A 13741-nucleotide genomic window follows, 5' to 3' on the forward strand; every position below is an offset into this window, starting at 1 on the left:
GTTGTGCTTGGAAACCTACTGGGAGCAGGATCCAAGCAGGAGTGCCCCAAATACCCCTCTCCTCCTCCATGAATTTATCTAACCCTCTTTTAAAGCCATCTAGGTGGGTAGCCACCCCTGCCTCCTGTGGCAGGGAGTTCCATAGATTAACTCTGTGGTCTTCCAGCATTCAGCTTCACCACGTGTCCACAGGTTCTAGCCTTATGAGAGATGGAGAAAAACATCTCTCTGTCCTCTTCCCAGCTCAGTTCTTTATTAGTTCTTGTGCTTGTTTGTGCTGCATTTCAAAAGGCAGTGGAGTGCTGGGATTATGGAACTCAAGGGCAGGAGGCTCCAAAAAGTTTGGGATCCTCTGGCTTACATGATAATTATTGCTGCAATCCTTAGATAACTCTTGCTGCTGCAAGAGTTGGCGTGAGCTACTGGGAAATTACTCTGGTTCCAAGCCAACTGCTTTAGACTCCTTGGGTCACTGAGCCTACTGACATAAAGTTTCTTCCTTTTTTTAGGCTGCGGAACTCCCTGCCACAGGAAGCAGCGATGGCCACCAACTTAGATGGCTTCAAAAGAGGATTGGGCAAATTCATGGAGGGGGCGCCACCACCAAGAAGGCCCTCTGCCTGGTTCGGTTCCCTGTAACCTCACTTCTCACAGGGAGGGAACCCCCAGAAGGCCCTTGGAGCTGGACCTGATAGAATAATCTATCAGTGGCTACTGACCACAATAGGAAAGAGGGCTCTTGTGGTCGGATCCTGCTTCTGGATTTCGCCAAAGGGGCATCTGCTGTGAGGACAAGATGCTGGGCAAGATGGGCCCCCTTTGGCCTGATCCAGGCACTTCCGAGGTCCTTAAATTTCTAGCAGGGGATGGCCTCATTCCCTGGATTCCTGACTCTGGACCCCTCTTGGTCTGTACACCAGCAGGTGCTGTGGTGGTTTACCTTTGAGCAGGGGCTGGTGTTTTTAATTGACTCGGGACCCTGTGTCCTGGCAGCACCCTCTGTCCTATTGGAGTGCTGCTGAGTTCCGCGGAGTTGAAAAGCCTCTTCTGGAGCCACGGTTAAGCCTTGACTGGCGTGTCCCTGGCAAACAGCATAAGTGGGGCCGGGTTCCCTCTTCTCAAGGGGGTTTCTCGAATGCTCTTCTGCTTTGCCGGGGAGTGTGGGAGCCCCCCCCCCCAAAGACAGCCCTGCAGGACTGATCTCCTGGCCTGAAGGAGCCTCAAAGCAAAGGGCTGGGGAACCCTCAGGCCTCTCCCCTCTCCCTTCTCACCTGAAGACGGCTCGGTGGGTCTGTTCCCGCTCCTCCCCGTTCACCATGCAAGAAAAGAGGCCAAAGGACTCTGTACCTGGTTGAGGGGGCAGAGAAAGGATCACAGCAGGCTGAGGACAATTACCCAAAGCAAGGGGCTAACCAATCAGGGATGGGGGGGGGGGCTGCGCTGGTCAGGAATGGGGGCGCCTGCTGCACCAATCGGGTAAGGAGTTTCACATCTGTACCAATCAGGGATTGGGTGTGGCATCTTGTACCAATCAGGGATGGGGTGTGGCATCTGTACCAATCAGGGATGGGATGGGGCACCTCTACCAATCAAGGGCAGGGTGTGGCATCTGTACCAATTAGGGATGGGATGGAGCACCTCTACCAATCAAGGGCAGAGTGTGGCATCTGTACCAATCACACTGTTAGGACAGAGGGCTTCTTCTTCTAAGGATAGGAAGCCAATTGCAGAGGCCTGCCTCTCGGCAGGAAGACAGCCAATCCAGACCATCTGTGGCCACAATGGGGCAGCAGCAGCTGAGGCCCTGAGGGGGTCCCTGTTGCTTGGGAGCCAGGAGACCAAAGCAGAACGGCCCCTGGATCTTGCGTCCAGGTGACTGGGGTGGCAACAGGCAGTCGTGTGCTGGTCACAGGAAGTTCCCTCCCTCCCTCCCACACCACCCACCCTGCCCCCTCCGGCCACAGAGGGGGTGGCACTCACTGGAGGAACGGGAGGTGCTGTTGACAAAGACGTTGAGGAACTTCTTTGAGAAGTGGAGGTCAGCCTCGGGCGAGGAGTCCTCCGAGGAAGAGCTGCGCCCGTCCGGGGCCACCAGCCCCTCCCCAAAGTCACTGCCCGCGTCCTCCAGGTCGCCGGCGTCGCAGGCCCGCAGCAGCTCGCTGTCGTCGCTCAGCACCGACGTGCAACGCTTGAGGCTGACCAGCTCCAGCTGGGTGTTTTCGTCCACGACGAGGGTGTACTTGACGGAGTCGTAGGCCAGGGAGTCGTCCAGCGCTATGGTGGGCGGGGGCAGGGGCATCTCCTCGGAGAAGGGGGAGCCCTTCAGGCTGCCTAGGGAAGGGGCCTCCCCGTCCTCCTCTTCCTCAGGAGAGTAGGCGAAGCTGAAGCAACGGTTGGTCTTGGCGGTGGAGACGTCCAGCCCCTCGCTGCCCTCTAACCGGACGTCGTCAATCATGTCGTTGTCCTCCAAGATGCCAGAGTCCAGGTCCCCGTCGATCGCCCAGTCCTCGGGCCCCGTGGCTGGGTCGGCCTTGACCGCGACCTCCCTGGGGGGCAAGCCCTTGGCTGGGGTGCCGCCGCCGCTCTTGCAGCAGCCGGAGAGTGGCCTCCCAGGAAAGACGGGAGCAATGGTGTCATTGGTCAGGTTGCTCATGAACAGGTAGGGCCCCACCTCATCCGCCGGGCCACCTGACTCGGTGGGCTTCTCGTCCTCCCGTAGCGAACACCGGAGGGTCTCCATGTCCACCAGCTCAATGCTCTGCGGAGGGCCAGGCTGCGCCTCCCCCAGGGCCTCGCTGGGGATCTCGGGCTCCAGGTCAGAGGCGGGAGAGATGGTGTCCGAAAGGGAGTGGGCCGCTGGGAAGCATTCGTCGGCGCACTTGATGGGGTACGAGCCTTCTGAGATCATCTTGTTCACCAGGTTGCTGAGCAGCCACGGGGAGTCGGAATCCTCGCTCAGGTCCGGCTCCGACTCAGAGTCGGAATCGGAGTCGTACTCGCTGTTCCCCGCTCGGTCGTCGCTGTCGCTGTGGCCCTTGGGCACCAGCTTGGCCCCCACCGGCAAGTAGAAGGAGCGCCGCAGGGTCTCCAGGCTGTGGTCGGGGTTGATCTCCAGGTCCAGCGAGTCCGAGAGGGGCCTGTCCATTGGCTCGACGGGAGCGGACGGGTCCTCGTAGAACTCCTCTATCTTGAGGGCCGCCAGGCTGTCCCTCCGCACCACTGCGCTCTCCGGGGCCACCGCCACCCCGTCCTCCTCCTCCTCTTTGCCCACGTCTAGCAGGAGGGTGTCCTTCAGGCCCAGCACCCCCCGGGACTCCAGGTCCGCCTCCAGCTCGGCCTCTGAGCCCGGGGAGCTGGCCTCCTCGATGGAGTTGGTGAGGTGGGAGGAGCGTCCACTGCTGCTGTCGCTGCTCAGGTCCAGCTCCGTCTCCGAGATGCTGGAGATCATGTTGCTGGCCAGGCGGTTCCCGCTGCAGGCAAAGGCCGCCTCGATCTCGCCCTCCACGTCCGAGTCGGAGCCAGGCGAGCTGAGGTCCTCGCTGTGCCGGCTGCACGGTGGGAAGGACTTGGAGTTGCGGCTGGTGAGGTCCGCCTCAATACCGGGATCTGATGAGGGGGACGTGGTGTCCGATGAGGCGGAAGGTGGCCCTCGCACGCTGGGCGCCCGGCCCCTGTGGCCGCTTTCTCCTTCGGAGGTCAGGGATTCCGTAGCCGTTCTGGTCGGGGCAGGATGGTCTCCCGTGGGGTGGCTCCTTCCAGACCTGGCATCTCGGCGGCTCTTGGGAGCCTCGTCGTCCGACAGCGGGGAGCCTCCCTGGTCAATCAGTGAGATGGGGGACCCGTGCCCCGATTTCCCGCCAGCAAAGACGACAGGGGAGCCCCCAGCTACCTTCTCTGCCTCCTGGCATCCTGCCGCATCCCTCTGGAACCTGGCGCAGTAAATCTCCGTTGCCGGTGACCTCTGGGGGCTGAAGACAGGCGTCTGGGATGCCAGGCGTGCGATGGGACCTTGGGGGTCTTCTGCAACCTCCCTGGGGGCCTGGACCGATGAAGCTGAAGGAGGCTGAGAGCAGGGCATGGAGGAGACGATGTTCATGTTGTAGTCCTCCCCAGGTCGGGCAGGGGGAGGGGCCTCCCGCAGCTCCTGGCTGTTCCCTTCGGCATCATAAAGCGGTGGTTTGCAAGGAGGTTGGGCTCGGCCAGGGCCTGTGCCACTCCGAGCTTCCGAGCAGGGTCCGTCCTGGAGACATGGGTGCACAGGGGAGGATCGCTCTGCAAGGGAAGGAGCAGACGGCAAAGTTCAGGACTCAGGAACCATCCCAACAACACTCTAGCGAGGTCAAAGCCAGCAATCTGGGGGAGTCTACACAACCGTCTCACCCTGGGCCTTATCTAGTTGGACCAACCTATCATCGTGCAATAGATAGATAGATAGATAATTTATTACGGTCGGAGACCAGCTTATAAAACACTTGGGGGTACAATCCCAGAAGGAAAGCAAACATTTAAAACAATGTACAACAATAAATTTAAAATTTATAAATGCAATAAGCGTATAGACACTTAAAACTTTAAGATAAGCTACCGCAGAGAGATGACCCAGAGTCACCCATGGAACCGAGTTTGGGGGTTTTCTTAACGAACTAGTTTGGGTCGGGGGATGGTCTGCGCCTACAGATCTGTACACAGAATCGGGCGACCATCCGGGTCATCTTATGATCTTTGTCTAACAGGAAAAGGTCAAATATTTGCTTTTCCGGGAGGTCAGCAAGCCTCAGCAGCAGGGGATCAATGGTCTCACTACGTGCCTCTTCATAAAAAGGACATCCAACAAACAAGTTCTCTGGGCTTCCTATATCCCCCAATGAACAGGCGCAAAGTCTCTGAGCATATGGGACTTTTTAAAAGGATCCTTCCAGGACCAGCGAGGGAAGAGCCAAGCTTCTGGCGAGTGCATTTTTGGATATGAGAAAGAAGAGATATGCTGCTGGTGCGGCTATATATATCTTGATTTCTCCAATTTTATAGTTGGGGCGCCTTGAGCAGTCCTGTTTCACTGTGCAATATATCCCAGACCTCCAAAGGCCTTTGCTGTTGCCATTCCATGGCCCAGACCCTGACTGGCAAGTCCTGCGGCTCTTGAACTCCACAGCCTATCCCTTGAGTCCCTTTAGTTCAGAAGTGGGGAGCTGGATCCACATCCCTAAACCCCACCCCCAACAACCCCTGCTGTGCACCAACTAGGACAAGGGGATAGGACTGCCCACCTGTGACTCAATTGCCTGATGCTTTAACAACAACAGGAGACTAACAGCTGCCAACGTTCAGCTGATTGGAAGCTGCAGCAACCTTCTACAGAGACACACTTTCTGCACCAATCAGCTGATTGGCACTGGGAGGGCGCCTTGAAAGGGGGCTTGCAGTCGGGATGGAGGAAGCAGTGTCCATGCAGACAGCTTCCTCTGCAGAAGGAAGAATGCAGAGGGGGCCAAGGAATGAATGCAAACAGCTTCCTGCAAATGGAGAAAGCGGTCCTGATAAATCAGGAGTTCCTGGCACCAGCCGGATTCCCTGTCGGCTGATCGACACCAACAGTGAGCCCTGCTTGCAAGGAACCATTGTCAGCTCTCAGTTGCTCCTCTGCAGCCTCTTCCATACCCGACACCATGCAGAATAATAATAATAATAATAAATTCCTTCCAGTAGCACCTTAGAGACCAAGCTCATACCAAAAACAAACTTAGTTGGTCTCTAAGGTGCTACTGTCCTGCCAACCTAGCAGTTCGAAAGCACATCAAAGTGTAAGTAGATAAATAGGTACCACTCTGGCGGGAAGGTAAATGGCATTTCCCTGCGCTGCTCTGGTTCGCCAGAGGAGAGCCAGTTCTTCCCAGGGGGCCAGGGGTAAGGGAGAGTACTCACCGGCATGGGGCACTGAAGAGGAGGAGGAGGAGGAAGAAGTGTGGAGCAGAGTCTCCTGCCAGGTGGCCCTTTGCAAGGGGGGCGCTGGGTTGCAGCCACTGTTGTTGTTCAGGGAGTCCTGGTCATGCAGGGGAGGAAAAGAGAGCAGAGGTTAGTTAAAGAAAATGTTTAAAAGTACTTTTGTGGAAAAAACCAGGGGCATTTCTGTTAGCTGTAGCAGGGGAAGAGACCCCAAGGAGAGACATTAAATGGTTAATGTATGCGACAACAGCAGCAAGAACTCTTTTGGCCCCAAAATGGAAGCAACAGGAAATCCCTTCGTTAGAAGAGTGGAAGATGAAGATGATGGACTATGCAGAACTGGCAAAGTTGACCGGGAAAGTCCGAAACCGGTGTGACCAAAAAGACTGGAGTAAATCTGTACAATATCCAAAGGATAACTGTAAACAATTAACAACACTAGCAGGGTTGTTGTAAGAAAACTTACAAGGTGTATGATTTGTACCTTCTGCATATTTATTTGAAATTTTGTGATAAACGGAAGGAGTGAAACGTAAACTGGAAAACGTATAACTGCTATGAAGTAATAATGAACTATGAAAGTCATGAGACGGGATGGAGGGAAGTTGAAGCTCGATAGAGCAAATATGTAAAGAGTATACAGTAATGAGGATGTGTTTGAATGTGATAAAATGGAAATTTAATAAGAAAAATCACAGAATCATAGGTTTGATACACCCAAAGGTCACCATTCCAACCGCCTGCAATAACAGAATCACAGCTTAGGAACCCCGACAGAAGCCCCACTTCTTGTTGTCGTTTAGTCGTTTAGTCATTGTAATGGTTCTAGGGGTTGCTTATGCGTAAGCCGGTGCAAACACCTGGCTGGGTTGCCTGAGTGAACCTTTTCTGTCCGGACAGCCACTCACCCGTGGCTGTCTCAATCGCTGGCAGAATCCGTCAGTGGGTGTTTCTTAAACTTCTTCCAGCAAAGAAGCTCTTTGACGCCCAGTCTCCTCCTACTCTCTCTGCGCGAAAGCCTTCTGCGCAAGGAGGGCGTGGGCAGCGGAGGACCTCTACTCTCCCCGCTGGTCCCAGGCAAGGAGTCACGGGACCACCTCGCCGCTTCCCCCACCTGCCCCCCTTCTCCACTGGTGCTACGCTGATTCTCTTCCCCAGAAGATGGGCTGCTCCTCCCGATCCCTGGACGCTCTCTGGAATCCCTCTGGCTTTTGTTCTCTCCCTCCGGCACTGATGGCAGTTCCCTGACAGTCGTGTCCACCTCTTCATGACCCCCTGGACCACAGCACGCCAGGCCCTCCTGTCTTCCACTGCCTCCCACAGTTTGGTCAAACTCATGTTGGTCTCTTCAATAACACTATCCAACCATTTTGTCCTCTGTCGTCTCCTTCTCCTTGTGCCCTCCATCTTTCCCAACATCAGGGTCTTTTCCAGGGAGTCATCTCTTCTTATGAGGTGGCCAAAGTACTGGAGCCTCAGCTTCAGGGTCTGTCCTTCCAGGGAGCACTCAGGGCTGATTTCCTTAAGAATGGATCGGTTTGATCTTCTTGCAGTCCATGGGACTCTCAAGAGTCTCCTCCAGCAAGAAGCCCCACAATCCCTGTTTAAAACCCTCCAATGAATCACTGAACTGTAGAGTTCGAAGGGACACCTAGAGTCATCTAGTCCAACCCCTGCCATGAAGGGATCACAACAAACTGTGCTGAAGGAGAGAGCTTCTCAGTCAGGGATTGCTGCAGTCTACCGTTCCAAGAGAGGATCCACCTCTGTTTTGGTGCCTACAGTTGAGAGCACTTTTGCAGCGCTGAATCGGAAAAGGGGCACTTCCAAAATCACGATGGAACAGAAGGAGTTGCCTCAAAGAATGAGAGCAGCCCTTGCTCCTTTCGGAGTCCCGCCTGACTCGCAGGATCTGGGGCACGAAGTGGGTTGACTGAGCGGGTTGATGGAGCCGCAAAAGATTGTGACACTAGATATCAGGTTAAGTCACTTAACCGGCAGCTCTAGCAGTGGAAAAGGAAGACACCTGCTTTGATTGCAGAAAGCCCCAGGTGAGTGTTGGCTTTTCCAGATAGGACTGTTGCAGGTTTGTCAAGGGTCACCAGCCACGATGGCTATGCTCAAGAATCATCATCATCATCATCATCATATAATGATAATTTGTTTTTTATACCCCGCCCATCTGGCTGGGTTTCCCCAGCCACTCTGGGCAGCTTCCAACAGAATATTAAAAACACGATAAATACATCAAACATTACAAACTTCCCTAAACAGGGCTGTCTTCAGATGTCTTCTAAAAGTCGGATAGTTGTTTCTTTCCTTGACATCTAACAGGAGGGTGTTCCACAGGGCGGGTGCCACCACCGAGAAGGCCCTCTGCCTGGTTCCCTATAACTTGGCTTCTCGCAGGGAGGGAACCACCAGAAGACCCTCAGAGCTGGACCTCAGTGTCCGGGCAGAACGATGGGGGTGGAGACGCTCCTTCAGATATACTGGACCAAGGCCGTTTAGGGCTTTCAAGGTCAGCACTAACACTTTGAATTGTGCTGGTAAACGTACTGGGAGCCAATGTAGGTCTTTCGAGACCGGTGTTATGTGGTCTCGGCGGCCCCTCCCAGTCACCAGTCTAGCTGCCGCATGAAGCACAAAGACTCCAAATTCTGGTATGAGTTTACCTGATCTGGATCTGAACATAGATGAATTTTGTGAAGCAACTCTTGAATTGGAGAAGTATCCAAAGGGATTTAAAATAGTGCCTTTCCGGGTGAAATGTGTTTGGGAATGCCTGTTTTTGGTGAAAAACCGCTGTATCGCCAAACTTTTCTGCGTTATTTAATTATTTCATAAAATTTGCACAACGTTTGATTGCAAAAAAAAACCCTCCCAATTTTTTCCCTATTGGAGGGATTGGATGATGGCCTATCATGAATTGCAGAGGGTTAGACTAGATGATCCTTGGGGTCCCTTCCGACTCTACAATTCTATGATTCCATGAAAACAAAACAAAAACGCCTCAAAGAGGTTTACAAAAAAGGATAGATTAATAAAATTATCTTAGAAATGCAGAGTTGTAAGGTAATCCAGCCCAAGTCTCTGAAATGCAGAAATCACAACTAAATTATCCATGACAGAAGACCATCATTAATAAGAAAAGCTAATAATTAAAAACTCTTAAAAAGTTAACAACGGACTAAGAACAGAATTAAAACTCGCACCAACTTTCTAAACATCTGGACAGGCTTGTCTAAGCAAAAATGTTTTCAGCAGGCTGCCAAAAGCGTGCAGTGATATCAAGAGGCAGGGAGTTCCACAGTGCAGGCGCTGCCCGCTGCACGAAAATAACTGAGTTCTTGCAAGTGTCCTCAAGGTTTATTCCAGCCTGATCTGTGCACTGCCATGAGTGGCTTTCGGAAAGGGTTTCTATGTGAATGAATCGGAACCCGTCCGTTCGCTGTTGACAAAAAAAGGGGGGGCACTGGTGGTTTAACTAGGAATGTTTTCATTCATCTTTTGGAATGCTAAGGTGCTTTCAGAAAGCGAGGCCTCTTTGCCGCTCCTCTGCCTTCCTGCCTCTCTTCCGTACGGCACATTATTCGGAACGCATATTTCGGGAAATTGCACTTACAGCCTTGCCGACTGAGCCCTCTAGGGAGGGTTAATGACACAGCAGATTAAAGGGGGGGGGGGAGATTGGGAAAGATTAATTCCAAAAGGGGCTTAGTGACAAGCACATGAACTGACACGAGATGGGGGGGGGGGAGAGGATGTTTTGAAGCAGCTGCTTCCGTGGGGAAAGGAGGGAAGACTAAAGATGCCGGACCCAACACCCAGTGGGGTGCCTTTTGGAAGAAGGAATCGGAGAATCAGAGAATTTTAGACTTGGAAGGGGGCTGAGGATCATCTAGTCCAACCCCCTGCAATGAAAGAGGCAGAGCTCAGCCTGTTTGAGTTGCTATCAGTTTCCCATTGTTCAAAAGTTCACTTGAATTTGCCATTAGCTCAACATTGCCATCTAATGGCACATTTGAACAATGCACTTAAAACATTATATTCGCAGCTATGTTTGTGGCTATCCCTGCCTCCTGGGGGAGTGAGCGCCATAGTTTAATTGTGCGCTGTGTGAAGAAGGACTTTCTTCCCTCTGTCCCGAACGCTGTGACAGAATTGTCCCCGAATCTAGGCAGCTTCCTCTGTTTCTGACTATTAATCCTGGAAAAGCAACAAATGCCCGGCCCGGTTTTTGTACAGCATTGTGAAACCTTCCTGTGGCGTTTGCCCATTCTTTTTAAAATGTCTGTACCGGGGGAGAGAAAGAGTCATTAGGTAGACCAACAGAAAAGTCAGAGGCTGATAAAAGGGATTAGCCCGAGGTTTGGGCTGGTTGGTTTTAGTTGGTTGGTTGGGAAAGGCAGTTGGGAAAGTAGTTGGCAAGCAGTTGGAATTAGAGAGACAGTTAGAGCAGGTGGTTCTTGTGTGAGAGGAGGTAGAAGAGTTAGAGGCAAGATAAAAATAAGACTAAGAAGGTAAAGAGTAACAACGTTTTGAATGCAGTTAGAGTTTATTTGTGTCTGCAATAAACTACACTCTTCTTTGCTAACTTAAGAACCTGGCTGAGATGAAGTGATTTACTGGGGAGAACCTGGTTGGTGGCAGCGAATTAGTGGTGTACGGGTCAATAGTCCGTGAGGCAACCGGGGGCTGCGTACAAACGCCACACTGCCTCTCTGGGCATCCCAGGCGCTGCCATCCAAACGCTTGGACATCCTGTCAGATCTGGAAACCCATCTGTGCATCAAATAGGCCAGTGGTGGCAGCAGCAGTTGCCAGGCAGAGAAGACTCCCTTCCCCCAGCCTCATTTGGGGGGTGCATAGCAGGACTCTGCTCTCTGCTTGCAGCTTTTAATGCAGATGAAGAGCGACTCCTTCCTGGTTTATTTATGATGCGAAATGCTCCTGGAGTCAGTCCGTGTCTCTCTCTCTCTCTCTCTCTCTCTCTCTCTCTCTCTCTCTCTCTCTCTTGGATGGCTCAGGATGTGGGAATGTTCAGGGAGTCAGGAGAGGATATATTGTTTATTAATATCCTTCCTAACTTCCGCTAGCAAGTTCCTTTACTTAGCAGAGTTTTACATTCCCCTTTTACATGCATAGCAGATAGCTGGTTGCAGGCTTGTGTAAGCATCTCAATATTAGATTCCTGGTAAGTCCCCTTTATCGCGGGTGAATGGATGATTTTGAATTGGGGTGCTGGAGGAGACTCCTGAGTGTCTCCTGGACAGATCCTGAAGAGAATTTTGAAACAGTATAGTGCTGCCAAAAATCCATATAGTTTAAGCTCTGGTTTTCCCAGTAGTGATGTATGGAAGTGAGACCTGGACCATAAAGAAGGCTGATCACCAGAGAATGGATGCTTTTGAATTCTGGTGCTGGAGGAGACTCTTGAGAGTCCCATGGACTGCAAGAAGATCAAACCTCTCCATTCTGAAGGAAATCAGCCCTGAGTGCTCACTGGAAGGACAGATTGTGAAGCTGAGGCTCCAAGACTTTGGCCACCTCATGAGAAGAGAAGACTCCCTGGAAAAGACCCTGATGTTGGGAAAGATGGAGGGCACAAGGAGAAGGGGATGACAGAGGACGAGATGGTTGGACAGTGTTCTCGAAGCTACCAGTATGAGTTTGAGCAAACTGCGGGAGGCAGTGGAAGACAGGAGTGCCTGGCGTGCTCTGGTCCAGGGGGTCACGAAGAGTCGGACATGACTAAACGACTAAACAACAACAACAAACCTGCTGTTGCAGAATGCTTTGGGACCAAGTTGCTTCCAGGAGTTGCAAAACTCCGGGTGCCCAAGGCTCTCCTCCCGGACTCACCTGTGTCCCCGTCACGGTCAGATTGAGAGTGGTGGGGCGATGCTTCTGGGTCTCCTCTGGGGTGGGCGAAGGAATTGGAGACCCCGAGGGTGAGGGGGGCACCTCCTCCAGTCCGTTCCCTTCCTCCTCCTCTTCGTTGTCATCGATCATCTCAAACTCTTGGAAATCGTCCTGGAAGGTGGAGATGGGGTTGGGCTGCTCACATCTCTCCAGCACCAGGCAGTCCTGGCAGGGGGAGGAAAACAAAATCCTGTCAGATATTTGGATATATTTGGGAATATGGGCTACAAAGAAATTAAAAAATGTAGTCAAGCTGTTTTGTGGCTTGGAGAAAGAGCTGGAGTTTTGGGATTCCTTACCTATCTCACAGTATGGGAGAATATCTACAGTAAACATTCCATTAGTTGTTCCATTTGAAATATAGCTTAGGGCCGCACTCTCTTGGGGGCCCCCAAAAAAAATTAAAGGGGGAAAAAACCTGGATATACATTTCCAAAATAGAAGATAAAAAACAAATAAAATAAAACCTACATACAGCAACAGTGTTTTGTGTTGTGCAGGCTCCTAGGGTGTAAGTCATGGGCGCTGCCTGCTAGCCTGCTCCCTAAAATATCACTGCTTTGCTCCTTTCTATATATAGGGTGCCTACATTCTGCTCTTTATAATTATTAATAGTTTGCATCACATGTTTACACCTATTATTATTTCATGTTATAGCAAGTTTCTAGAGACTAGATTATGAGTCTTTGTAAATTGTGTTTCAAAAGGAACTTTTGTTATTGCCAAATGTCAATGTGTTTGCATTATTAAGTTTGGTATGAATAAAAAACCATTTTAAGCTAGAGCTTAAGAATTATTTCACTATTAATATACTTCTTCCTAATTGTATTTCAGTTCAACAATTACTTTGATAAAAAAAACATATTTTGTTATGTGCAAATGGCATGAGATACCCATGAGGTCCATAAATAACCATAGAGCATACATTCAACCACAAAAAACAGCGCCAATTTATTGTGGACAGCTGGACATATCAAGGGCCCAATTACTTTCAGCAGCTGAGGGACTCATCAAACCTAAATCCAGCCCTGAGCCATATTCATGGAGAAGAGGGCTGTCAATGGTTATTCGCCAGAATGGCTCTGCTCTGCCCTCCACAGTCAGAGGCAGCCATAATAGCAAAAACAAAAACTAACAATAACAATAATAATAAATTTATTATTTATACCCCACTCATCTGTCTGGGTTTCCCCAGCCACTCGGGGCTGCTTCCAAGAAAATATTAAAATACAATAGTCTATTCAACATTAAAAGCTTCCCTAAACAGGGCTGCCTTCAGATGTCTTCTAAAAGTCTGGTAGTTGTTGTTCTCTTTATATGGTCTCGACGGCCGCTCCCTGTCCCCAGTCTAGCTGCCGCATTCTGGATTAGTTGTAGTTTCTAGGTCACCTTCCAAGGTAGCCCCACGGAGAGCGCATTGCAGTAGTCCAAGCGGGAGATAACCAGAGCATGCACCACTCTGGCCAGACAGTCTGTGGGCACAGAGGGTCTCATCCTGTGTCCCAGATGGAGCTGGCAGATGGAGCCCTGGACACAGAATTAACCTGAGCCTCCATGGACAGCTGTGAGTCCAAAATGACCCCCAGGTCATTTTGACCTGGTCCTTTAGAGGTACAGTTACCCCATTCAGGATCAGGGAATCCTCCACACCTGCCCGCCTCCTGTCCCCCAAAAACAGTACTTCTGTCTTGTCAGGATTCAACCTCAATCTGTTAGCCGCCACCCATCCTCCAACCACCTCCAGGCACTCACAGAGGACCTTCACCACCTTCCCACTTGCTGGAAACCCCAGGAGGGGAGTGTTGCTCTGGTGGTCAAATCCTGCTTTCAGGCTTCCCATAATGGGCATCTGGGTCGCCGCTGTGAGAAGAGG

At 51.5% G+C, this 13741-nt stretch overlaps 1 protein-coding gene across 1 annotated transcript in view; it reads right to left on the minus strand.

The window, feature by feature from the left end:
• MAPK8IP2 (mitogen-activated protein kinase 8 interacting protein 2) overlaps positions 1-13741 on the minus strand; it is a 55813-nt gene that overhangs the window by 6829 nt on the left and 35243 nt on the right. Inside the window, exons 3-6 of the mRNA XM_028746670.2 lie at positions 11809-12033; positions 5923-6040; positions 1981-4272; positions 1272-1347 (exon numbers count right to left, since the gene is read on the minus strand). Of these exons, the coding sequence (XP_028602503.2) occupies positions 1272-1347; positions 1981-4272; positions 5923-6040; positions 11809-12033 (2711 nt within the window). The remainder of the gene's footprint in view (positions 1-1271; positions 1348-1980; positions 4273-5922; positions 6041-11808; positions 12034-13741) is intronic.

The sequence above is a fragment of the Podarcis muralis genome, chromosome 10, assembly GCF_964188315.1.
Source record: "Podarcis muralis chromosome 10, rPodMur119.hap1.1, whole genome shotgun sequence".
Lineage (NCBI taxonomy): Eukaryota > Metazoa > Chordata > Lepidosauria > Squamata > Lacertidae > Podarcis > Podarcis muralis.